General features: G+C 35.9%; 1 protein-coding gene across 1 annotated transcript in view; it reads left to right on the top strand.

Moving 5' to 3' along the window:
- Nucleotides 1–27,348, top strand: part of SLC30A5 (solute carrier family 30 member 5) — a 33,166-nt gene extending 5,818 nt beyond the window's left edge. Inside the window, exons 2-16 of the mRNA XM_027520021.1 lie at nt 3,570–3,692; nt 8,866–8,932; nt 10,366–10,451; nt 13,089–13,176; nt 15,767–15,854; nt 17,082–17,158; nt 17,351–17,521; nt 18,029–18,317; nt 18,468–18,676; nt 19,286–19,443; nt 20,263–20,392; nt 22,727–22,934; nt 23,707–23,933; nt 24,894–25,022; nt 25,622–27,348. Coding sequence (XP_027375822.1) covers nt 3,570–3,692; nt 8,866–8,932; nt 10,366–10,451; nt 13,089–13,176; nt 15,767–15,854; nt 17,082–17,158; nt 17,351–17,521; nt 18,029–18,317; nt 18,468–18,676; nt 19,286–19,443; nt 20,263–20,392; nt 22,727–22,934; nt 23,707–23,933; nt 24,894–25,022; nt 25,622–25,792 — 2,221 coding nt within the window. The 3' untranslated portion in view covers nt 25,793–27,348. The remainder of the gene's footprint in view (nt 1–3,569; nt 3,693–8,865; nt 8,933–10,365; nt 10,452–13,088; nt 13,177–15,766; nt 15,855–17,081; nt 17,159–17,350; nt 17,522–18,028; nt 18,318–18,467; nt 18,677–19,285; nt 19,444–20,262; nt 20,393–22,726; nt 22,935–23,706; nt 23,934–24,893; nt 25,023–25,621) is intronic.
- The last annotated feature ends 229 nt before the right edge of the window (nt 27,349–27,577 follow it).

Here is a 27,577-nt window from a genome sequence, read left to right as displayed (position 1 = left end):
CTGTGTGTTTTTCCTGGTCTCTTGTTTTATCCTCCCTGTCTTGTTGACACTGTCGTTCTTTGTGTCCTTGCTTCTGTCCTGCTGCCTTATTTTTGTTTGTTTTTTTGCCTTATTTTTACACCTTGTTAAGAGCTGAAGGAGTGAAGCGCTTGAGGCTTTGAGCTTTCCTCTCTCTTCCCTCATTCTGAATTCATGCCTGAGTGGATGACAGTTTAAATTGCCAGAAGCTTGACAGCCAGTTATGTACTGTATTACTGTGCTATCTGTATTGCTATGCTAGACATCGCTGCATCACACAAATGTTAACAGTAGAGTTAGCATTCTTTCATTTAGGAAACATTTGCTGAGCACATATTATGTAAGTCCCCTTGTTAAGAAGTGAATAAACAAAAAAAAAAGTGAATAAACAGAAGAATAAACAGAACTGAATAAACAAAAGTAGTATTTTTATTGGCTAATTACAAATTGCTGCCATGATCATTAGCATTAATATAGTTAATTTACTTCAGTCTATCTGACTTTTTTCTCTTAAGTGAAGTTGCTCAGTCGTATCCGACTCTGCAACCAGGTAGATTGTAGCCCGCTGGGCTCCTCTGTCCATGGGATTCTCTAGGCAAGAATGGGTTGCCATTTCCTTCTCCAGGGGTTCTTCCCAACCCAGGGATCAAACCTGCATGTGTCCCACATTGCAGGCAGACTCTTAACCCTCTGAGCCACCAGTGAAGCCCTAGCTTACATAGAGAACATCTGCATTAATCTTGGGTTTTAATATGCATTTTGTTTGTAATATTTAATGATTTTACCCTTTGCGAGGGCCACTGTGAATATATAATTGGAAATGGTTTAGAAGATGGGAATCCCCAAAGCCTTCTGGATGAACTTGGGTTTTCTGTGTGACCTAGGAAAAGAGCATACTTAAGAGTCAAGGGCTGGGCCCTCGCTAACTCTGTGGGCTTCAACTTCCCAATCTGTGACAGGAGAGGAATTGGACTAGAGAACCTCCAGGGTGTTTTTCAGCTCTTAAATGTTAGTGTTTTGTTCTTTCTAGAGCATATACATTACTTTCATACCTACATAATTGCTAGAAATGTGATGGATTTTTCCTGTCGTACTGCGTTTTCAACCAGTCTGCAAACAATCCAAAAACAAAATACACTCAGTTGTTTGTTGTTGTTATAGCCATAATTTTATTATTTTTTCCAATACTCCTTTTCTCATTTTGATACAAATTACATCTTTCAGCACAATCAAGCTATAGGCCATTTTTATCACCCCAGAAAATCTGCTTGATCTTTTAAACAGAAATTTCAATATTTATACTATTCTATAGGTAGATTAAGTAGGAACCTCTGTGGTTTAGGATTTGAGTTATGTCATTTTGCATATTGTTTTTATTAGCTTCTTGGTGATAATTATCACATTGTTAAAACTCCCAAACGGCACCATTAAAAGTTCCCGCAGATTATGTTCATGAAAAGAAAAACCATTTTGTTCTAAATCTGATTTTCTTTAATGTTATTTGGTCTAAAACAGAAAATGAGCTGTCAGACTGTGAAGATGGTAGAATTGTTGAGATTCATTCTTTCAAGGACTGAAATATATTTTCACAGTTGCATTAAAACTTCCAAAAGTATATATTTTGATGTCTTCTGAAGCAGATTACTGTTTGTTGATTTAGTGCCATGAGACTTAATGATTTACACTCAGTGATTTTGGGGACCATCCTATGTACATTGGTATCATTGCAAATCAAACTGTTTTAGCACTACTATTTGAATGACTAAGGTTTCCTTTAAACTTCTGTGTCTGCTTTTTTGTATTTTTCTCCCATGAGTAGAGACTTCTTCCTCTGCTGTGCTGCTTTGCACATCCCCTGTACCTCCTTTTTAATGTATTAACTCCTGTTAGACGTAAACTTTGCAGGTAGTCTCCTGGGTGACTTGTGAAGACGATCTGTTTATCTCATTCTTTTTCATTTCTAATTTGTGTGTGTTTTATAACATATAGTATCAACATAGTAGTATATGTTTGTAATATCTAAATAAATAATGGGTTTCAGGTACTTTTTTTTTTTTAATACTAGAGGTAATACTAGATCAAAGAAGACTCGGTTCAGTTCAGTTTAGCTGCTAAGTTGTGTCCAACTCTTTGCAACCCCATAGACCGCAGCACGCCACGCATCCCTGTCCATCACCAACTCCCAGAGTTAACTCAAACTCAAGTCCATTGACTCGGTGATGCCATCCAACCATCTCATCCTCTGTCGTCCCCTTCTCCTCCCGCCTTCAATCTTTCCCAGCATCAGGGTCTTTTCACAGAGTCAGTTCTTCTACTAAGCTGGAAAACAGATAATTTCTTCACTGTTTTCTGATTGCTCTTTCGGGAGTTCCTTTTTCCTTTTTTTATGCAAGCACCAGGTTTTCATGGACGCAGTATTCTTTCTTGTCCGAGAATATATAGTTCTTTGATGTTCTCTACTATTCCCTATGCTCTCTGTATCTTTTAAATTTCTTTGTTATTTTAGTTTGGTCTGTTGTTATAGACTTATTGTAATAATTATCCAGATTTGGCTTTTCATATTTGAGTGAGGCGTAAAAAACTAGTTAGAAGAGTTGTGTAGGGCTTGTCCCCTGATGGGCTTCCCAGAAAAGGGTTCTTCTGTTGGGAGATTGAAGTCTGACAGTTAGGATGTTAGAGCTAAATGAGGGAAGACAGGTGTCTTGGGGTAAAGAAGGGAAACTTCTTTTTAATCTCTGTGGTTTTAGTCCAACACCTCATGCTTTTTTTTTTCCATTTGCCTTTTGTCTAGACCTCTCCAGAGGCTAAACTTCACTTGTTCTGTCCTCATTGAGGGAAAATGGTTGCCTGGCTGTGCTGGGTGGGATTCTGGAAACCTAACTACTTGGCACATTTCTAATGTGTGTGTGTGTATGTGTGTTAGTCACTCAGTCATGTCCAACTCTTTGCAGCCCCATGGACTATAAACCCCCAGGCTCCTCTGTCCATGGGATTCTCCAGGCAAGAATACTGGAATGGGTTCCATTCCCTTCTCCACACCCTTTCTGAGGTGCTTCACATTCCTAAGCCTTTTCAAGACTGTAGGTCAGATCACTTGACTTCAACTATGACTACTGCAACCACTTAACGAAGCAGAGGAGAGGAGAACTTCAGGCATTTGTCATACTCTCCCTTCCTGTATTATGATCTCATTTCATGACAGAGTTTGGTTTCTGTTTTTATTCTCTTTGTTTGGAGTAATTCTTTAAAAAGTGCATTATAAAGTAGTCAAGGCGACTCAGGAAATCAAAAATGTTTATTTTTAGTTTGCCTTTTTTTTTAATAGACTGTACTTATCCATAATACATTCATGTACATGAAAGAATCTGAAAGTATATATACCAGTGTTAGTAGTAGTTACACATGGGGGGTGAGTTGAGTGTTTGTTTGTTTCATCTTTTGTTTATATTTATGGTTTTCATAATGACCTCTATTGTATAATAAGAAAAAGATTTCAGAGTTCCTTGTGATTTCATTGATACCTGAAACTTGTTTCTGTTTTTATTTTTCAGATTAACGAAATATATTGTGTTACTGTGTTTCACTAAATTTCTGAAGGCTGTTGGACTTTTTGAATCATATGATCTCCTGAAAGTCGTTCACGTTGTTCAGTTCATTTTTATATTAAAACTTGGGTGAGTGTGTACAGTTCTTTTTTTCCTTAATGTTTTTTAATGTCTTTGAAAATTCTGTTAACTGAGGATCTTTAGGAAGTTTTATGTAAAATATTTTGTGCATTTTATTCCTCCTGAAAAGTATTTGAGTTATACATATATATATTTTAAGATAGACTATCTAAGGTTAGAGATAACAGGCTGGATTTAAAAAAAAAAAAAAAGAAAGAATTGTCACACTCTATTAGCTTGCCAAAACATCAACTTGTACTTTAGTTTGTGTTAATGTGTGAAGGGATACCCCACAACCAAGGTAAGAGAAACCCCAGTAAGACAGTAGGCGCTGAGAGAGGGCAGCAGAGGGCAGACAGACTAAAACCACAGTCACAGACAGTTAGCCAATCTGATCACATGGACCACAGTCTTGTCTAACTCAATGAAACTAAACCGTGCCATGTAGGGCCACCCAAGACAGACGGGTCATGGTGGAGAGTTCTGACAAAATGTGCTGCACTGGAGAAGGGAATGGCAAGCCACCTCAGTATTCCTGTCTTGAGAACCCCATGAACAGTATGAAAAGGCAAAAAGATAGGACACTGAAAGATGAACTCCCCAGGTTGGTAAGTGCCCAATATGCTACTGGAGATCAGTGGAGAAATAACTCCAGAAAGAATAAAGGGACGGAACCAAAGCAAAAACACCCAGTTGTGGATGTGACTGGTGATAGAAGCAAGGTCCGATGCTGTAAAGAGCAATATTGCATAGGAACCTGGAATGTCAGCTCCATGAATCAAGGCAAATTGGAAGTGGTCAAACAAGGTGGCAAGAGTGAATGTCGACATTCTAGGAATCAGCGAACTAAAATGGACTGGAATGGGTGAATTTAACTCAGATGACCATTATACCTACTACTGTGGGCAGGAATCCCTTAAAGGAAATGGAGTAGCCATCATGGTCAACAAAGCAGTCCCAAATGCAGACTTGGATGCAATCTCAAAACGACAGAATGATCTCTGTTTGTTTCCAAGGCAAACCATTCAATATCACAGTAATCCAAGTCTATGCCCTGACCAGTAACGCTGAAGAAGCTGAAGTTAAATAGTTCTGTGAAGACCTACAAGACCGTCTAGAACTAACGCCCAAAAAAGATGTCGTTTTCACTGTAGGGGCCTGGAATGCAAAATTAGGAAGTCAAGGAACACCTGAAGTAACAGGCAAATTTGGCCTTGGAGTACAGAATGAAGCAGGGCAAAGACTAATAGAGTTTTGCCAAGAGAACACACTGGTCATACAAAGCACCCTCTTCCAACAACACAAGAGAAGACTCTACACATGGAAATCACTAGATGGCCAACAGGGAAATCAGATTGATTATATTCTTTGCAGCCAAAGATGGAGAAACTCTATACAGTCAGCAAAAAACAAGACCACGAGCTGACTGTGGCTCAGATCATGAATTCCTTATTGCCCAATTCAGACTTAAATTGAAGAAAGTAGGGAAAACCACTAGACTATTCAGGTATGACCTAAATCAAATCCTTTATGAAAAGTGGAAGTGACAAATAGATTTAAGGGACTAGATCTGATAGAGTGCAAATAGATTTAAGAGACTAGATCTGATAGAGTGCCTGAAGAACTATGGACCAAGATTCGTGACATTGTACAGGAGACAGGGAACAAGACCATCCCCAAGAAAAAGAAATGCAAAAAAGCAAAATGGCTGTCTGAGGAGGCCTTACAAATAGCTATGAAAAGAAGAGAAGCGAAAGGCAAAGGAGAAAAGGAAAGAGATACCCATTTGAATGCAGAGTTCCAAAGAATAGCAAGAAGAGATAAGAAAGCCTTCTTCAGTGGTCAGTGCAAAGAAATAGAGGAAAATAATAGAATGGGAAAGAATAGAAATCTCTTCAAGAAAATTAGAGATACCAAGGGAACATTTCATGCAGAGATGGGCTCGATAAAGGACAGAAATGGTATGGACCTAACAGAAACAGAAGATATTAAGAAGAGGTGGCAAGAATACACAGAAGAACTGTACAAAAAAGATCTTCACAACCCAGATCTTCACACAATGGTGTGATCACTGACCTAGAGCCAGACATCCTGGAATGTGAAGTCAAGTGAGCCTTAGGAAGCATCAATACAAACAAAGCTAGTGGAGGTGATGGGATTTCAGTTGAGCTATTTCAAATCCTAAAAGATGATGCTGTGAAAATTCTGCACTCAATGTGCCAGAAAATTTGGAAAACTTAGCAGTGGCCACAGGACTAGAAAAGGTCAGTTTTCATTCCAATCCCAAATAAAGGCAATGCCAAATAATGCTCAAACTACTGCATAATTCCACTCATCTCAACGCTATCAAAGTAATGCTCAAGGTTCTCCAAGCCAGGCTTCAGCAATATGTGAACCATGAACTTCCAGATGTTCAAGCTGGATTTAGAAAAGGCTGAGGAACCAGAGATCAAATTGCCGACATCTGCTGGATCATCAAAAAAGCAAGAAAGTTCCAGAAAAACATCTATTTCTGCTCTATTGACTATGCCAAAGCCTTTGACTGTGTGGATCACAACAAACTGTGGAAAATTCTGAAAGAGATGGGAATACCAGACCACCTGACCTGCCTCTTGAGAAATCTGTATGCAGGTCAGGAAGCAACTGTCCAGTTAGAACTGGACATGGAACAACAGCCTGGTTCCAAATAGGAAAAGGAGTACAGCAAGGCTGTATTTTGTCACCCTGCTTATTTAACTTATATGCACAGTACATCATTAGAAACGCTGGGCTGGATGAAGCACAAGCTGGAATCAAGATTGCCGGGAGAAATATCAATCACCTCAGATATGCAGATGACACCACCCATATGGCAGAAAATGAAGAAGAACTAAAGAGCCTCTTGATGAAAGTGAAAGAGGAGAATAAAAAAGTTGGCTTAAAGCTCAACATTCAGAAAACTAAAATCATGGCATCCAATCCCATCACTTTATGGCAAATAGATGGGGAAACAGTGACTGACTTTATTTTTTTGGGCTCCAAAATCACTGCAGATGGTGACTGCAGTAATGAAATTAAAAGACACTTACGAGAGTTGGACTGTGAAGAAAGCTGAGCACTGAAGAATTGATGCTTCTGAACTGTGGTGTTGGAGAAGATTCTTGAGTCCCTTGGACTGCAAGGAGATCCAACCAGTCCATTCTGAAGGAGATCAGCCCTGGGATTCCTTTGGAAGGAATGATGCTAAGGCTGAAACTCGAGTACTTTGGCCACCTCATGCGAAGAGTTGACTCATTGGAAAAGACTGATGCTGGGAGGGATTGGGGGTAGGAGGAGAAGAGGACGACAGAGGATGAGATGGCTGGATGGCATCACTGACTCGATGGACGTAAGTCTGAGTGAACTCCAGGAGTTGGTGGTGGACAGGGAGGCCTGGTGTGCTGCGATTCATGGGATCGCAAAGAGTTGGACATGACTGAACGACTGAACTGAACTGAACTCCTTGGAAGGGAAGTTATGACCAACCTAGATAGCATATTGAAAAGCAGAGACATTGCCAACAAAGGTCCATCTAGTCAAATCTATGGCTTTTCCAGTAGTCATGTATAGACGTGAGAGTTGGACTGTAAAGAAAGCTGAGTGCCAAAGAATTGATGGTTTTGAACTATGGTGTTGAAGAATACTCTTGAGAATCCCTTGGACTGCAAGGAGACCCAACTGGTCCATCTTAAAGGAGATCAGTCCTGGGTGTTCACTAGAAGAACTGATGTTGAAGCTGAAACTCTAATACTTTGGCCACCTGATGGGAAGAGCTGACTCATTTGAAAAAACCTTGATGCTGGGAAAGATTGAGGGCAGGAGGAGAAGTGGATGACAGAGGATGAGATTGTTGGATGGCATCACCAACTCAATGGACATGAGTTTGGGTTAACTCCGAGAGTTGGTGATGGACAGGGAGGCCTGGCGTGCTGCAGTCTATGGGGTCACAAAGAGTCGGACACGACTGAGCAACTGAACTAGACTGAATGCAGTTTTTGCAAATTTAATGTCTGGCTTAATAGAACACAGCTGGATTCCCACATCTGAGTCAGCATTCAGTCGGTTACGGTCAGCATTCAACTGCTTACGGTTGCAGTATCCCACATGAACTAGCCTCTGAAAAGCTCTCCTGTACAGCCCTGAGAGAATAAGAGTAAAAAGAGTAAATAATATCTAAATACTTCTTTAAAAATAGTGTGACCTCACAGCTTCCTAAAAGGGCCTCAGGGGCCCTAGGGATTCCCAGACCATCCTACTGGGGTAGTCTAACCTTCCAGCTGGCATGGAATGTCACCTGAGCCTTGTCTGGGCACAGATGGTCCTCATTTTCCAAGTTGAACCACACTGGTCTGTGTTCACTATATGTCCCTTCGTAATATAGGGTAGGCTTGAAAAGAAAGTGAAAGTATTAGTCGCTCAGTCATGTCTGACTCTGCAACCTCATGGACTGTAGCCCGCCAGGCTCTTCCGTCCATGGGATTTTCCAGGCAAGAATACTGCAGTGGGTTGCCATTTCCTTCTCCAGAGGATCTTCCTGACCCAGCAGTCTAACCTGGGTCTCCTGTGTTGTAGGCAGACTCCTTACTATCTGAGCCACCAGGGAAGGGCCCGCTTACAGTATACCTTTTACATTATTCTGCAGGTAGTAAGAAATTGTAAAAGTGCGCAGGACCTTGTGAGTGATGGTGACCAACCTCTGTATTAACACGAGTTGTTACACTCCTGGCAGTATAATTTTAGTAATAATGAAAAGTGGTTCTTGACTAGGAAATTTTAAGCACCAGTTATATGTATTTTTAATAACTATTTTGGGTATGTGAAAGGTAGGGTATATAATTAGTACTTTCTTCAGTTCTATTTCAAGATTTGTTATTACTAAATTTTTGAGAAGGTAGGAATTATTTTCTTTGGTATTTCAGAGTATAAAAAAATATCAAGGGTTCTTTTGTGGCTTGTAAACTGGGTTTTAAAGGCCATTACAAAAGAAAGAAGAGTTCCCAAGACATCATGGCGGAAGCCTTATTAAAATAAGTGGTGTTCTCTAGTATAATTTCTTTAGAGGCTAACATATCCTTCAAGTTCTAGTATATTTAAGTGTCTTTACTTTAAACCATACCTTGTATATAAGATTAATATTAATTTGTTAATATTTCAATATTCACAGGACTGCATTTTTTATGGTTTTGTTTCAAAAGCCTTTTTCTTCTGGGAAAAGTATTACCAAACGCCAGGTAAGTCTTTTGCAGAATCCTTTTGTCCTAGAAGTAGACCAGGAGGCAGTGTTCTTTCCTTGATCAGGGTTACTTATTGAATGATTTTAGGTGCACAGCAGAACATTTCTAGAGTTAACTTGCTCTTGACTTAGCTTTTCAGAACTGAGGCTTTAAGAGTAAACTATAAAGTGCTAAGATAATGAAGTATTTAAAAATGTAGTATAGAGTAGAAAATGTCTCAAGCATCCATATAATTATTTTCTTTAATGCACAATCCATATTTTGAAAAGATTTACAAATCAGGCATGTAGACATGCCCACAAGACTAGGATAGATGTCACTGGGGAACAGATGAAGCATAAGGGTTAAGAACAAGGCATTTGGAGTCAGTCAGATTCTTGGCTGTTATAGTTACTAACTCTGACTTAAATTAAGTTACTTAATTTCTTTACCTTCAGTTTCTCACCTGAAAATGCAGATGGTAATGCTTTCCTAATGAAGCTATGAGGAATAAATGGATTAAAATATGTAAAGTTCTTTAAATAGTGCTGGACATGTTGTGAGTGCTAAGTCGCTTCAGACTCTCTGCAGTCCAGTGGACTGTAGCCTGCCAGGCTCCTCTGTCCATGGGGATTCTCCAGGGAAGAATACTGGAGTGGGTTGCCATGCCCTCCTCCAGGGCATCTTCCAAACTCAGGGATCAAGCCTGCATTTCTTACATCTCCTACATTGGCAGGCGGGTTCTTTACCACTAGTGCCACCTGGGGAAACCCAAGCAGTGAGTGTGCAGTGCATACTAGCCGTCTCCCTTGTCATCACTATTATTTTCTTTAAGCATCTGAGGTTCAGGATGCATACCCAGAAATGTCCTACATTCTGCATAATCATCTCACATTACCACCTCTTTGGACAGCACTTATACCCTACTACATGTTTGCTTTATGCCACAACTTAGAAACCTGTGCTGTGGTTTTTTATTAGAAAGAAATTTAAGTACCTCTGTTTTAGAGGACCAAGAACATTTTTTAAAACAGGATTAATTTTTAAACCCCATCTTAACTCCCCACCCCCCCGCCCTGCCCTGCCCTCTTTTCAAATAATTGGAGAATTGACTATTCCTGCTGGAGAAGAATTTGAAGACTAAAACATTTTATGTTCCTGGCAAACTGGTGAGAACTAATGTAAAAAATGGAGAAAATTGTACTATATAGAAAAAGATTTCAGGATCTAGCACCAGAGAAGAATATAGAAAATGCAAAACAGAGTAATATCTTGCAAATCTAGATTTAGTCAAGACATCTTAATAATTTCTGCTTCATTTCAAAATATGTAATTATTTGGCCTTTAAAATATTTGTGTTACCATTATCTTCCCCTATGTGTTTTGTTTAAGATTTTGAGATATCTGGCGAAACATGACTGAAATTTCTAATTATTTGTTTCCATTTGTAGTGGATCAAAATATTTAAACACGCGATGGCTGGGTGTGTCATTTCACTCTTGTGGTTTTTTGGCCTCACGCTTTGTGGACCACTAAGGTAAATAGAAATGCATGTTTTGAGTGTTTTTATTCTTCATTTTGAATATTAGTTTTTTGCCATTATGTTTTATGTCAGATTTTTTTGTCAGTTATATACAAATGCTTCTTTCACTTCGATAGCATTGGGTACAACTAAGTGAGTATACATGTATATTGAGGACCTGTTTAGTCTGTGGACCATTCTTTGTTGAATAGCATTAATCTATTGTTCATGATCTGTCATAGACATTTTACTAGAGTCCACCAAACAGTTTCAGAAAAATTTTAGCATAAATGGCTTTTTTGTTATTCATTGATTATATCCATTTCAGCAGCTGATTTTAGAGATGAAAAGTCTAAAATGGTAAATAAAATCAGCCGATAACGAGGAGAGCACAATCTTTTAAAAATGCTCTCCCCCCAACTCTGAAAGTCCTGTAGTACCACAGAAGATGTGTGAAAGGCATGGTCATAAACAAACGCCTTGGAAATAGTGTGCCGGTCGTCAGATTTAAGATGCGTTAACTCGCGTTTCATATTCCCCAAGTCTATATAGATTCTTTTATGTAAATTGGTCAGTTCAGGGGGCAAAATGCTTTAGGGCCACCTAATTTAATAAGAATTTGATAGGTGCAACTGTGTCTAAGTCTTAATGTTTCTCTCTCTCAAAATTATAAGAAAAAAGTACCCTGCCATTGATGAGGGAGGAACATGGGGACAAGAAGCAAGTAAGCCAAAGGGTATTCTAAAGAAATTCTCTCAGGGTGATGGAGTGGACAGAGTAGAAAGTGATCAGTGAGACCTGCTTTGTGAAAAGGCTTTTCTCCTCTCCCAGCGAATAAAGGAGCTCTGGGTTGTATCCCTTTAGCTTGTTTACCCTGTACTTTTCGAAAGAGGAATATATAGAACTCCACTGTCACATCGCTGTCCACGACAGCAGTAGGATCCTGGAGTGGTGGGAAAGCTGGCTGGAATTTCTCAGCTTGGGGAAAGCCTTTTCAGTTTATGTTTAAATATGACTGACTGATAATTTCTTACCCCTAAAGTGAGCCTGTGGTCTGTTTGTTACTAAATCACCATCACTGAGTGTCAGGGAAGGAAGGGGGAAAGTTGTTAATTGTTAATTCTTATTTGGCTCCTCATTTAGTCATCTGTTTCTGCCCTTACAGCCCTCAGTACCACCAGCTCCTCTGCCAGCGCTGCCCCTCTCATTCTTTTACTAAAATTGTCATTCAGTTTCTTGATCATAGACTTCTTTGGTGTTTCATAGCCTGTCTTATTTCAAGTTACTGTCATTCTGCTGATATATTTATTTTTTTAATTGTGATTTCCCAAATGTTAACAGAACTGAAATAATCACTGCCATGTTTTCATTACAGATTTTTGAGTACAGAGGAAAAATGAAAATTGTCTTAATGAGAAGCTCAAGATCTGTAGATCCTATAAGCTCCCTTCAGCTGGCAATAATTTTTTAATATTTCATATATATAAAACAATAAATCTAAATAAATATGAACATTCATGTGTTCCCCCAAATAAAACCTTACCAGTTCTTCTGGTGCCTTATGAATCCCCCTCCTGATTAAATCCCTGTCTCTGGCTACCATCGGATGTAACCAGTATTTCTTTTTTGCAGATTTTTTACTTGATATGAATAGAATTACATTGCGTGTACTTTTGTGCAGCCTACTTTTTACATTCAGTGTTATGTTTGAGATTTGCTCATTTTGATGCATGTAGTGTGTGTGTATATATATACATATGTGTATATAGTTCTTTGAGTTTTATGTTAGTTTTTTGAAATCTAATTCATATACCATAAAATTCACTCTTTTTGTCTCAGTCCATTTGGGCTGCTGTAACAAAAATACCATGGGCTGGGTGACTTAAAAAAAGGCACATTTGTTTCTTATGATTCTGGAGGCCAGGAAGGCCAGGATCAAGGTACAGGTGACTGGATATGTGATGAGAGACCTCTTCCTGGTTCATAGAAAGCTGTCTTGTTTCTTCACTGTAACCTGACATAGCAGAAGGGGCAAGGGCGCTCCCTTTGGTCTCTTTTTATAAAGCCTTTAATCTCATTTATGAGGGTTTCACCCTCATAACCTTACGCACCTCTCAAAGGTGTTCCTTACCTCCTAATACCATCATGTTGGGGATTGAGTTTAACCTTGGGGAAGGGAGGGGGACACAAACATTCAGTCTGCAGCACTTCTAAAGTATACAATTCTGTATTTCTTAGAATTTGTGTATATTCATGGAATTTCCTTCATTTTTACCACTGTGTAATAGTCCTTTGAATGGATACATTCTATATTATATTACCCATTCTCTTATCAGTGAGTAGTAAGGTTGTTTCCAGCTTAGGGATATTGCAAACAGTGCTGGTATCTTATAAGTGTTTCCTGGTACATGTATATAAGAAATATGTATGATAGAATCCTACAAGTAGTATTGTTAGATATTTGTAGTTACAACCTTCTAAGATACATAATGCCAGAATGTTTTCCAAGGCAGCTGTACATGTTTATTTTTTCCATGATGGTTTATGAAATCAAGGGGAAAGATGTTTTTTCTTCTCTCTTAATCCGGTTGAATTCCTGCTTCCTGATACAGATCAGACATACCTCATGAATTACGGTGCTTTATTTTGTAGGACCTTGCTGCTATTCGAGCACAGTGATATTGTTGTCATCTCACTGCTCAGTGTTTTGTTCACTAGTTCTGGAGGAGGACCAGCAAAGGTAGAATTTTCCGTTATTTGAAAATTGAAAGTATACAAGTAAAATATTATCCAAGGCAATAAAATAGTATATCCTTTCCCATTTAAAAGAATGCAGAGGCTTTTTGCTAATTATAAATTTTTCTCACAAGTCTTCTATTTTTTACTGTTTATTTTGAAATCATTATAAATTCCTGCATGTGTGTGTGTGTACTCAGTCATGTCTGACTCCTCGAAACCCCATGGGCTGCAGCCTGCCAGGCTGCTCTGTCCATGGAATTTTCCAGGCGAGAATACTGGAGTGGGTTGCCACTTCCTCCTCCAAGGGATCTTCCTGACCCAGGGATTGAACCCACATCTCCTGTGTCTCCTGCACTGCATATTCTTTACCACTGAGCCACCTGGGACCCTAGGAAGCTGCAAATACAGTACAGAGAGGTCCCTGTGGCTTTACTCAGTGTCAGCAGTAGCTTCTTACCAGCTCAAGTACACTGTCAAAACCAGGAAACCGACATCGGTACAACCCATAGACAGTATTCAGATTTCACCAGTTTTACATACACGCGTGTGTGTGTGTGTGTGTGTGTGTGTGTGTGTTTAGATTTGTTTAACCATCACCATAGTCAAAGATACAGAACTGATCGATCACTGCAAACATCTCCTTCATGCTTTACCCGAGCCCTCCCCTATTTCATTCTTAACTCCTGTACATCAGTTTTGGAAAAGATGTCCCTAAAAACTTGTTATATTTAAAGTTTGATGAACATTTGCCAAGTAAGCAACCCTATTCATCTTATATAATTTAAGTATTAATCTATTTTTAGTAAATTTATCAATATGCAATTAAAAGTTCTTGCAGCTACAATACTTTGACTTACCAAATTAAATGCTTCCTGTGTTACACAGGAAAGGAGAAATAAAGGCAAATAAGCTATAATAGTCTCTTTTCTGAAAGGGACTTTCAGGCTCAGTAGTAAATAAAATAAAGTGACCAAAGCAATGTGCCAAATAGAGCGAAGTGAGTCTGCCCAGCTTGTACATTTCAGATTGGATCTATGGGTGTTAAAGTATATGCTACTATTTAATCTTTTTCCTTCACTCACAGAGTATTCCAAAATAAATGTTTAAGTGTACTCACAGCATACTCCAAAATCAATGTCAGAAAATCACAAAAGAGAAAACCCGAACTTGTGACTTCATAATGATTACAAACATCTACATAACAGATACCATTGTGCAGGGATTTCCCTGGCAGTCCGGTGGTTAAGACTCTGAGCCCACTGCAGGGGACGCTTTCCTGGGAGGGGAACTAGGATCCCACGTGGCACAGACAAAAGAATAAATAAATAAAAATATTTGAAAAATAATTGTGCAAACTAACAATGGTAACAAATTGCCACAAAATTTTACATTAAATATATATATATATACTCAGATCACTCAAATAGTTTAAAAAAATGCTGAAGATCTTCAACATAAACAAGCTAAGGACAAAGACAACTCATAAATACAAATGACTTTAAAACATTAAAAATTTTACTGCACTAAAATGAGAGTATAGATCTTACATATCCTCTCGTTAGTGTCGGTAATGAATCTGGGCATCTAACCAGAACTGTGGTGTTTTTTTTTTTTAGTTCTGACTGTGAAGTACTACAGAATCCTCAGTGCCCTCTTTGCAACAAAAGTCTTAAGTTATAGTCTCCATGTTTGGGTATTGTTAATTTACCATGTCCTGATTCAATTAAAATTAGGAAATTTTAAATTGTATGGCTTATGTATACTGACTTCGTCAAAATACACACCACACTAATAGGGAATTTATCAAGTATAGTGGTTATCTTGTAATGAACAAAAATCCTCATTTTGCACTTAACATTTTTATTTTCTGAAAGTATCTGGTATTACACCTGTACATTTGTAACTAGAGAATGTACAGCAGTGCTATTTAGATTGCTTGTGTATGAAAAATTCTGAAGTATTTGCATAAACCTGGATAGTATGTCCTTCCTGTAATTTTCTTTTATCAAAATCCTTTCCTGGAATGAGAACTTAAGAAGTGTGTCAGCTTTTAAGTGCATTATACCTTTACTAGATATTAGAGATGACTGCTGATTTTCATAACATGTCCTCTTAGTTCTTTTTCCCTAGAAGAATGATAAGTAGAGTACTGATATTATTGTAAACCAACTGTCTTCACTATAACTGTTGCATGTTATAGAATAAAATGTCACTACTAATTATTCCTTAGCTACTTGGGCTTTTCAGACAGAAGCAAAGTAACATTTAAGAAGATTAGTTCTGTGAACATATAACAGTTTGTGCATAGTAATATCCCTATTCATAGTAGCAAAGACACAACTGAAATTGTCATTATTAAGTGTCTTAAAGTGCCCTGAAAACATACTGCAGAATTTATGGGAGCTCTTTACTTTTGCATCTTACTGTTAGTACTATAAATTTACATTGTATAGTATAAAGATTTTAATGTCAAATGTTATTTTATCTTTAAATAGGTATTTGAAAAAATTTTCTTTAGCATTTGTATAGTCATGGTCTTAAAAATCAACACTTGAAAAAGCCACTCTTGGTATTATTCTCTTCATTTTCAGACAAGGGGGGCTGCTTTTTTCATTATTGCTGTGATTTGCCTGTTGCTTTTCGACAATGATGATCTCATGGCTAAAATGGCTGAACACCGTATCCTTTTGCAGAAGATGGGAGTTTTTTAGTCTTACAGAAAAACAGAAGACTGGCAGAATGGGAAAGAAGGAGTAACTGAATTAAACTAATCAATCGTGAATGAAATTTTCATAGATTAATGTAGGTATTCTAAATCAGTATTCAAATAGTGAATAAATTCATTCTAAGTTAAATATCTTTTAAAGCACCCTAAATTTTCAGCAATTTTGGGACAATGAAAGAATATTTTAGAATGTTGTGGTGCTAATGTATGTATGTGTATACATATATATGTATGATTTACTCACTCAACAAAATCAATCTGTTTGCTCCCTTGTAATTTAACAATTTAAATGCTCCCTTTAGAAGGCAGTGGCAGTTATTAAATATAAACTTTTTTGAAATTAAATGAAAAAACCTTTGGCATCTTCTTACTTGAAAGAAGTTTAAATTCCTTAATCTGGTATTCACTCTCTTGCTCTAAATTATTTCCAACTCAGCCCCCGACTCCTCTCTCATACTGACTAAACCCAGCTTCCAATTAAATATATCTACTCATTTTCCTCTGCAGACACGGCTTGTTCTTTCCTATCCACATACCCTTTAGTTACCCTTAACCCTCTCCATTTAGCAGGGCTCAGAACACCAGTTTTGAATCTTCTGGTGATTGATACTGCCCTAAAACCTATTCATTAACTAAGACCAGTTTACTGTGTTACAGTGAAAGAGAATGGCATGACTTTTGCAAAACTTTGGGTTGACTGTTAAAGAACTGTTGCCCACCCTACCCTCTTTTGCTTGCTGCTTATTTTGCTGAGGCTTATGTTATCAACAACTAAGAAGCAGATTTAGGACTGAGTTTTACATGGCATTCCAAAAGATCAACCTTAATTGAATCAGATAGGAGTGGTCTAAGGAGGTTCCTTGTTCTCATCACTTTGTTCTAGTATGTATGCGTATGTCTTTTGGAGGTTGTGTACTAAAATTTAACAACTATGCCTTAAGTACTATTATACTTGTCTTGGAGACAACAAAAGAAGTATAACACAAGCCATTCTAATTTATGAATCATGTTCCCTAAATTAATTTTTTCATTATTTTCTTTTGTTTTTAAGGGAAACATTATTGAGGATAGTCAGGTTTGGGGCCCTCGGACTAATAGTCAACCCAAAATAGTAGGTAAATTCCAGGAGGACTTCAAGATTCAAAGAGTTAAATTTTTTTCCTTTACTCCAACTCACTTAGCTGAAGGACATCATGACAGTGCTCTAACCCACATGCTTTACACAGCCATTGCCTTCTTAGGTGTGGCAGATCACAAGGTATGTCTTCTTTTCTTTGTTCTTAACATGAGAGATTCTGAAAAGTTAAAGCAATGATAACTTTAAAAGTGCATTTAAAATTATTTACAATACTGCCAACCATCTGAGTAGTTCAGTAATTTGGGTTATGAAAAAAACATGCTAGCTCTTGAACTCTGTGTTTCTAATAAGATTTATCTACTTTTCTCACAGGGTGGAGTATTGTTGCTAGTACTGGCTTTGTGTTGTAAAGTTGGTTTTCATACAGCTTCCAGAAAACTCTCTATAGATGTTGGTGGAGCCAAACGTCTTCAAGCTTTATCCCAAATCGTTTCTGTACTTCTCTTATGCCCATGGGTCATTGTTCTTTCTGTGACAACTGAGGTAAGAGCAGGAATTTATTGGTAATAAGTAAAATAACTATTACTTATAGATTTTGGTTCAATACATTATATTTTATTTCAGTTTGATGCTGCAAGTGGCTTAAATTTCTTTGCATTTTCTTTATAGGTTTTGAAAATTTTTTAGAGTTAACTTTATTGTTTATAGAAAATACAAATCAAGTACTATTATATTTATATACCCCTCCCATCCTTGTGGCCTGAAGGAATCAGTTAAATACTACCCAGAATAATTTAATACTTAACCAAAAACCCAAGGATTGTACATCACCAAGTATTTATAAAATTATTAAACCATAATGCTTCTTTTTTTAATACTTTGGGGAATACTAGGAAACTGTGCCAATATCTTATAACTCATATTTTGTCATTTTACAAGTTGTATTGAATCATGGAAATACTTGTGTACACATAAACAGATTAACTAAAATATAAGATGTGAACTTTATACCCATATGGTATTAACAATTTTTTTTTTTTTAATTTCCAGAGTAAAGTTGATTCTTGGTTTTCTCTCATTATGCCTTTCTCAACGGTTATTTTTTTTGTCATGATCCTGGATTTCTATGTCGAGTCCATTTGTTCAGTCAAAATGGAAGTTTCCAAATGTGCCCGCTATGGATCCTTTCCCATTTTTATCAGCGCTCTACTGTTTGGAAAGTTTTGGACACATCCGATAGCAGGCCAACTCCGGGCTGTGGACAGAGCAGCACTCCAGGAGGGCACGGAGCACGTGCTTTCTGGAGGAGTGGTGGTCAGCGCTGTGTTCTTCACCTTATGTGAGCATTTCCCCTAGTGGCTCATTCATTCAACTGGGGAGTGTGTTCAGTGCTTACATAGTGCTGAGAGATACTGTTGGGTTCTGTAGGTTAAACTTTTTAAATTTTTGTAATATATGTATATATATATTTTTTTTTTCCTTTTTTTAGCTGCCAACATCTTATCATCTCCTTCTAAGAAAGGACAGAAAGGTACCCTCATTGGATATTCTCCTGAAGGAACACCTCTTTATAACTTCATGGGTGACGCTTTTCAGCATAGTTCCCAGTCCATCCCTAGGTTTATTAAGGAATCACTAAAACAAATTCTTGAGGAAAATGACTCTAGGCAGATCTTTTACTTCTTGTGTTTGAATCTGGTAAGAGTTTTAATGGCATCTTGAAAGCTTAATCTTTTTTTTCTTTTTGAAGGCTTAATCTTTTAATTTGGACAGTTCTGGTGTAATTTTTGTTATTCCCAAATAATTTTAATAGTTAGAGGTGGGCTAAAATATTTTCTCTAGTAGAAAGATTACAGGATCATATTCATACTGCTTAAACACTTTTGAGGTATTTTAGAGACATTGGTTTCGTGTGCCATTCAAATCAATAGAGTAGCTTATAAAGATTCTAATGTACTCCTTATGGGATCTCATTCCCAACCAGATTGCTAACATTTTCTAATCTAGTTTATTGAGTTCTACAGACATGTAGATAAAGCTATCTCCTTTTAAATAATTTATAAGATGGACATATCTGATTTAGCATGATTTCTTACCATTTATATGAAGTGAGATTTCTTGTGTGAGAATCAGTTAAGTAATGAAAGAGGCGGTATATCTTCAAGTAAGCTTTGCGTAATTAAGCGTTAAATTCCTTATGATCAAATTGTGATAGATTTATCTTAAAACAGTATTGCCCAATTGTTTTTTTGGGAAATAAAAACTATTCCCCTGTTGTTTTTTGTTTTGTTTTGGAACATGGTTTAGCTTTTTACCTTTGTGGAATTGTTCTATGGCGTGTTGACCAATAGTCTGGGTCTGATCTCGGATGGATTTCACATGCTCTTTGACTGCTCTGCTTTGGTCATGGGACTTTTTGCAGCCCTGATGAGCAGATGGAAAGCAACTCGGATTTTCTCCTATGGGTAGGTACACTGACTATCAAGGCTTGTGTTAATAGCAAATTCCATCTCATAGGATAAAATTCTACTACCTTGAATACAAATTTAATTTTTCAGAGCCTAATTTTTCTTTAAAGTAGATAAGAGGAAATAAACCAAGCATTTGATAAATACTGAATGGCAGTAAGCTTAAGACCATACTCCCTGACAAATCCTTCTCATAGATAGGTAGCAAAAATCAGTTAAATAGCGAGCTGTTTGGCCAGCGGTGTTTCTTTGAGGTCATGGAATGTGCATGATCATTCACATCTTTGCTGTTAGGAAGAGAATTCAAACTTTGAAGTGCTTATGCATGCAGTATCCTTTCATTAAGTGAATCATTCGGTGAATACTAGAATCCCTGATTTGTTCAGAGTATTTTGATAAAGACCTACTGTAAATAGGTTAATAAATTCAGCTTATTTTCAGCTGTTTATATTTTGAAAGATGAATGAGCCAAAGATACAAAAAATCTTGATACAGGTTGAATCTGTGTGTTGTGACAGATACAGAGAACATCAAAGTCTTGAAAGAGAGAAAAGTAACTTCTTGCTAAGAAATTAGGACATCTTTATATAAGAGGGGACACTGAAGAAGGACTTTGATAAACACATAAAATCCCAACAAACATATAAACCTTCCAGCAGTAGTATGATATTTAAAATCTTGGTAATTTTCAAGTCTTACTGTTTGTGTAGTTGAAAATCTGGACTCATTTCCTCATTTATAACATAATAATGTTTATATTTTAAAAATACTTCATTTGTTAATTTCCTTTTCTAAAAATATATTCTCCGTTTTTAGGTATGGCCGAATAGAAATTCTCTCTGGATTTATTAACGGGCTTTTTCTAGTGGTAATAGCTTTCTTTGTGTTTATGGAGTCGGTGGCCAGGTTAATTGATCCTCCGGAATTAGACACACACATGTTGACAGTAAGTCTTTTCATTTTACTATTTAGTTTCTACTCATACTCATACAGCTTTTTCCCTACTAATGTTTAACTACTTGTAATTATTGACCTAACAAGGTTTTATTTATTTTTTTTAACTCAACATAACTTCCTATATTGCTATTTACATTTACACTGCTGACTCTTAGAAATTAATACACCTTTCTCCAGTACATTGGTAGTCAGAATATTAGATGACATTCTAAAACACAGATTTTTTTTCTGCCTTATTAAATGTTTTTGTTTGAAGATGTGTTTTTAGGTAACTGAGGAAATTTTCAAAGACTTGATTACTCTAAATTAGTGCTATGGTAACTTTTAATGTTCTCCCTGTGCCCCTTAACCTTTACATGTGCTTTTCCTTGTAGTTCTCATACCTTTCCCACATTCTGCCCTTTTAGCCTTTACTTCTAATGTCTCCTCTGGTGGGATACCTTCCCTTCATCCCTGTCTTCGCACCACAAAGTATGTTAGATTTCCCTTTCTGAATATTCCCATTGTATCTGTGCAGTCTTCTTATAGCAACACTGACTTAAAGCTGTTGTTTAATTTGTCATTCTTCCACAGTTAAGATGTATTTTCAGGACCTGAATTGTGTATATTAACTCTTAAATTTTAGCACCTGGCTTACAATAGAAAGCCAACTATTAATTGGTACGGATTTTTTTTTGTAATATAGTAGAATTTTTATTATAATGTTATGTTAGTTTTAGATCTACCACAAAGTGATTCAGTGATATATATATATATATATATATATATATAAATACATATATATATTCTTTTTTTACAGTCTGTTATTAATCATTAAATGACTAAAAACAATTATGAATCTTGTTGATGGAAGCATGTAGTAAATGTTTTTGAATTGTAATTTGGATATATATTTTGGATTTTTAAATGTTTATATCTTTGACCTTTAATATTTGCTACAGAAATATTCACACAAGGGTGTAGGGGTACACCATTCATTGTACCACTGTTTATAATGGTACAATGGCAGGGAAAAAGAAAAACAGTGTTCACCAATGAAAGGACTAGTTAAATGGCACTCATCCAATAGAATAATACACACCTACTAAAAAGAAAGGTGTATCAATATATGCTGGCATGAAAAATATTTACAGTATGCACTAAGTGAAAAAAAATATAAAATAGTATTGAATATGATCCTGTTACTGATTTTTAAAAGGTATATATATATATATATATGTATATGTATATTAGTATTGTGCATAGAATATACACCATCCTCTTAGGAGAGACTAACTCTTAGAGGGCAGAATTAGAGGGGCCTTTCACTTTGTTATTTTTTTTTCATTCTGATGAAATACAGAAAAATGAAGTATTTCTTAACAGAGGAGAGTATTTATGATCTAATGAAGTCTCTGCAAACAGTATTTTATTTCATTCAAAATTCATTAACACTCTTCAGGATCATAAAGCTGACTGAAGTTTTTAAATCTGACAGACAGATGGTCTGAATCATGAGAAGAAGTAAATAAGTTCTATACATGTTTACTACAGACTACAAAGCTAGTCTCTTACTAGCTTTGAAAATTAATTAAAATATTCTGTGCCCTTAATTTTATATGTTCTTTTTATAAAACAAATGGATTTCTCTAAAGGAGAAATTGTAGATATATGTAAATTAAATAGTGCCATGAGCTACTATTTCAAATCACCTTGTAAGAGGTGTTAATGAAGGTAAGTAACTTTGTTTATCCTCTGAGGTATTATTGTGGCACCATTAAGTAAAGATAATCCCGCTTACTTTGTTTTTGAAAAAAATGCTTTTTCATTACACTTTTTTTTATTATGGTAAATCTTACTATAGTTAAGACACAATAAGACTATGTTTATTTGGAGTCCACTCGTTAGTAAATTACAGTCATTGTCTTTTAAAGTATTGAAATTTACCTAGTAATATAAATGAGATTTCAGGTACAGTGTATACATGCTCTAGTTAAGCAGTACTTTCAAACTCTTATTTAAACAAGACAAAACTTGAGCATCATTTATTTATTCATAAACCCTGAATCAAGTACACTTTTATTCTTAATCATTTAATTAAAGCAAACCTAAATCCTTTTACTTGTCAGCATTTTGGTATTTGAAACTTAAGTGCTGCTTCTAAAATATTCTAAAATTCACACTTTAAAATTTTTTCTCATTGAATTTAGTGAAGTTTTACTATATTTTCAAAACTGTGAACCAAAAAAAACATATAGCTGTATAGTAAGTTTTTGATAACAAATTTGTTTTGTTTTGTTTTTTTAATTACAAATTTAAAGGTTTCTTTCCTCTTTTTTGCTAGCCAGTCTCAGTTGGAGGGCTGATAGTAAACCTTATTGGTATCTGTGCCTTTAGCCATGCCCATAACCACAGCCATGGAGCTTCTCAAGGAGGCTGTCACTCGTCTGATCACAGCCATTCACACCACGCGCACGGCCACAGTGACCATGGGCACGGCCACGGCCACAGCCACGGGTCTGCAGGCAGAGGCATGAACGCCAACATGAGGGGTGAGTCCTGGCCAAGAACCGCCCTACCTTTCAACTGTTCTCAGTTGATACTGTACTAAGAATTGGGCTTCTGGTACAATTTTATTTAAAAAAGAACAATCTGTAGCTAAGAGATCTAAAATCATCTGTTATCGAAAATGCCCACAAATGTTCATAAATGTCAATTTTTTAAAATGAATTATTGTAATTATAAAGTCCCTTTCATAGTAACACTTGTATAAATATCAGTTGCGAGGGAAACTGTGTTATTATGCACTTTCATGTAAAAGAATTAGAAAATGTTTATTGTACTGTAAAAAAAAAAAATACAGGGGAAGTATTTATCATTTATGTGATATTTGTTCTGATATTTGTTTGGACGTGCCATGCAGCTTATGGGATCTTAGTTCCCAACAAGTGATTGAACCTGCACCCTTGATGGTGAAAGTGCAGAGTCCTAACTTCTGGACTCCCAGAGAATTCCCCATTCTGATATTTTAATATAAATAATTTGAGTAATGTCAAGAGTTGGCACATGTATGATTTCTGGGAGTCGTTCCCAAACAAACTACACCATCGTAAAACTCACCACTTTGTTAATAGTTGCCCAGATCTTTACTTTGACCTCTATGCCATGAATTCCTTGATGAAGTGAGGAGGTTTAATCATTTGGAAGTACCAGCCCCTAGCAGAGTGCCTGGTGGATAATAGATACCTTGTGACATTTGTAGAATGAATAAAAACTAAATTAGATGCGCTTTAATTTTTAATGTTTTATGTACCTTACTTGTAGGTGTGTTTCTACACGTTTTGGCAGACACGCTCGGCAGTATTGGTGTGATCGTGTCCACCATTCTTATAGAGCAGTTTGGATGGTTCATTGCTGATCCCCTCTGTTCTCTTTTTATTGCTGTATTAATATTTCTCAGTGTTGTCCCACTGATTAAAGATGCCTGTCAGGTTCTACTTCTGAGGCTGCCACCAGAATATGAAAAAGAGCTACATATTGCCTTAGAAAAGGTACTGTGTATAATTTCCTTACTATTCTTCTTCCTTTTAAAATAGTATTTGAAATTAAGTTGGCCAAACGAGATGAAAATGAAAATGACAGTCTTGTAGAAAATGAACTGAAAATATGGACAGGCAATTCATAGAAAAACCAGACACAAATAGAATATATTTCAACTTGTAGTTCGCCATTTAATATTATCTGCTGATGAACAGTTGGCATCTTGAATATATAAGATATAACATTTTAACCACACTGGTTTCATAAATAAAATTAGTAAAGTTTTCTCACTTTCTCATAATTGGTATTTACTACAAAAAAGTTTTTACTATGTCCTACTAAAAAAAGTATTTTACTTCAAAACTAATATACATCCATTACAGAAAGTTTTAAAGTATAAAAAAGAAAATATATATATAGTTAGTTTCACCACCTGGAGAGAAATACTTTTGAAGAGTTATTTTTCTATGTAAAAATACTTTAAAAATATTAAAAACGGCCAAAAAAATGTTTTGTACTGCTTTGTAAATTTTTTCCCATTGAATTTAACCAGCCTGTATTGTTGAACGTGAAGGCTATCTTTTGAATGTGTTATCTCAAATATAAAATAATACTTGAATGTTTGTATCAGTATAAAGGAAAAGAGGTAGTTCACTAAACATATCTGGTTTAAAACAGGGGAAGTGCATGTTACATAGGTAAAAATAGGCGTGCACCATTGTGTGTAAAGGCCTGTGTAACCCTGCTCACGTCCTGTTCCAGACTTCCTTCCTGGCATCACTGCCAGGTCAGTACTGTAGACGCCTTTGCTTGTGGTTGTCCCTCCTGTTCCCTTCTAAATTCTAGGCTCTCCTTATTATTGGTATTATTTTTAATCAGCTCAATAATGGTTCCTGGACCAGAAAGACTGCTTTGTGTTCAGTAAAGTAGCCTTTCAAGTCCATTTATATCACCTTCCTTTTATTTGACAGCTACAGAAAATTGAAGGATTAATATCATACCGAGACCCACATTTTTGGCGTCATTCTGCCAGTATTGTGGCAGGAACAATTCATATACAGGTGACATCTGATGTGCTGGAACAAAGAATAGTACAGCAGGTAATCCTCTTAAGTTTTAAAAATAATTTCAGTTGAGGTAATTCATAAGTTAAATTGTACACATTATAAGTTCTACAGCTCGATTGTCACTTAATTTTTTTTAAATATCAGCCTTACAGCTGACCAGGGACAGCTTTCTTTTTTACATTTAGATTTGTTTTATATCCAAAAATAGTAAAAATAAAGTCAGTCTTTATTATGTGGAGGACAAGCTTATGTTAATGTAAAAAAAAGTTCATTTGTAATCCACCTTGATTACCAACAGATGGTCAAGAAATAAGTTGTTATAAATAGTCCTAAGTTAATAATAATAAAGTTGGCAGGGTGGCGATAAGGATGAAAACAGTTCCTGTATCCCTATTCTGGACCTACCAAATTGAAAACAATCGCTGTTCTCCTTTACTCCTCTGAATGTCAATTCAGTGAGCCACTGGCCTCCTGACAGATCCTGTGTAATATTTGACCAGCTAAATAATAAATGTTACTTTAAGGACGTATCACTGACTGGCTGTTTTTTAAAATGTGATATTCATTATTTAATCCATGTGCACTAAATGCATTAATCTAAATGCTTTTCAATGTATGGATTTTTATAACAGGTTACAGGAATACTTAAAGATGCTGGAGTAAACAATTTAACAATACAAGTGGAAAAAGAAGCATACTTTCAACATATGTCTGGCCTGAGTACTGGATTTCATGATGTTCTGACTATGACAAAACAAATGGAGTCCATGAAATACTACAAAGATGGTACTTACATCATGTGAGATAACTTGGGAATTACCGCTGGGGTTTGAACAATGAAGATTAAAAGGCCGGGTATTTATAATACCACCAGAAGGAAGAAAATTGCACATAATTGTACAGAAACATTTTGTTGCTTTTGAAAAAATTTTTAAAGCTCCCTACAGTTGGATCAAGGAATCTTTCTTAAAGGAAATTTAAATATAGAATGAAGCATTAATTGTACAAGTAAAATAATTGTTGAAATTATGTGTAAAATAGCAAACCTGAAATTTGAGTGAATGTGATGTAATATCACATCATCTTCAAAAATGAACATATAATGATGGATTCAAGTGAAGACCATAATTACTTCTGTGTGTTTACTTTCCTCCAGAAAGCATCTCCACTGTAAATAATGTATGTAACATGTTTATTACAAATACCCAAATGAAAAAAATTTAGTCACTTTTTTGCATAGCCCTAGGATAAAATAGGAATAAAAGATCTATATTTATGGACTTTCTGTATATAAAACTGGTTTCTAATTATAACTTAAATCCATTAAGTAAAACCTTGTTGCCACTTTAAATGTAAACTGAATTACTTGGGAGAGACCTCAGCCATTGATAGGAGGCAGCAGTGGGGATGTGAAGGACAGCATGACAGATTTTGATGCATTACAGAAGTCAACCACTCTGTAAAATAAATTTTTTTTTTTACTTTTGGTAATATTTGCAAATGAATAATTGCTTTATTAGGGTAAAGAACTTAGACTAAGTTGTGTCCATGTTATTCACTCACTTGTCTTCTTCTAAAGTAGAATATTCTACTTCTTGTTATGCATCTGGCATTCCAAGTTGCTTATTAAGCTGGTATCCAAGCAGTGCTAGGCTTTTCATCTTTTCATTTAGCTCCATATACTGTGGAAGAGCCAGTGGAGAGAGTCATAGATAACTGTCAACTCAGAGTTGAATTTTCTGCCTAAAAATGTAACTTAAAAAAAAAAAATTTCTGAAACATATCGCTATAAAAGAAACATCAAAGAATTAGGTGGTTATTTTAAAGTTTAATAAGTAAATCTTGTTCATAAACCCTTGGGCACTATGAAATCAAAATACCCTATAAGTACTTTCTGTAATAATATCTAATTTATATTTTTTCATTTACGATTTAAACTGAATGTATAGTCTGAAAAGACTGTATGATAAATAGATACATAATAATATATGCAGTTCTATGAACACCAAAGAATGTTGTCCAAAAGAACTTTTGAATACCTATTTATAAGCATCTGAATATTTTCTCTCTTATACTAGGAATTTTGATGAGTAGGATGAATTAATTTTAGTATGGGTACTATTTTCTTATCTATACCATAATGGCAAACATGTATTGTAAATCATATTTTTGTCTTACAAATTTTAATATGTGAGAGGTTTTAGAAATTTGTTATAAGTTATTTTGATATTCCTTGTCTTCTCTTTACACATTTTCTGGTCCAGATTCTTCAATACATATTAAAACTTTGGAGTGGTGGGAAAATAATTGCATATGGATGTTTTAATGTAATTTTTATACATTAAAAAATTTAAGTAGATAGGTACAATATTACATCATTTTTTTAAATTGTATTTCCCTTTAAAAATAAAATTGTCATCTCCCTTAGAAGGCATAAAAATAGCAAGAAAATTAAGCTAATGTGATTGACAACTATCAAGATGAAAGAGAAGGCAGCATGAAGATATGACTTAGGCAAATCAGCTTCTGGTTTGTATTTTTTTTTTTCCTCATACATAAAATCAGAATACAGTCTGCTTAAATTCCGG

The sequence above is a fragment of the Bos indicus x Bos taurus genome, chromosome 20, assembly GCF_003369695.1.
Source record: "Bos indicus x Bos taurus breed Angus x Brahman F1 hybrid chromosome 20, Bos_hybrid_MaternalHap_v2.0, whole genome shotgun sequence".
In the NCBI taxonomy this organism is placed as follows: domain Eukaryota; kingdom Metazoa; phylum Chordata; class Mammalia; order Artiodactyla; family Bovidae; genus Bos; species Bos indicus x Bos taurus.
This window is presented reverse-complemented; position numbering and strand designations above follow the sequence as displayed.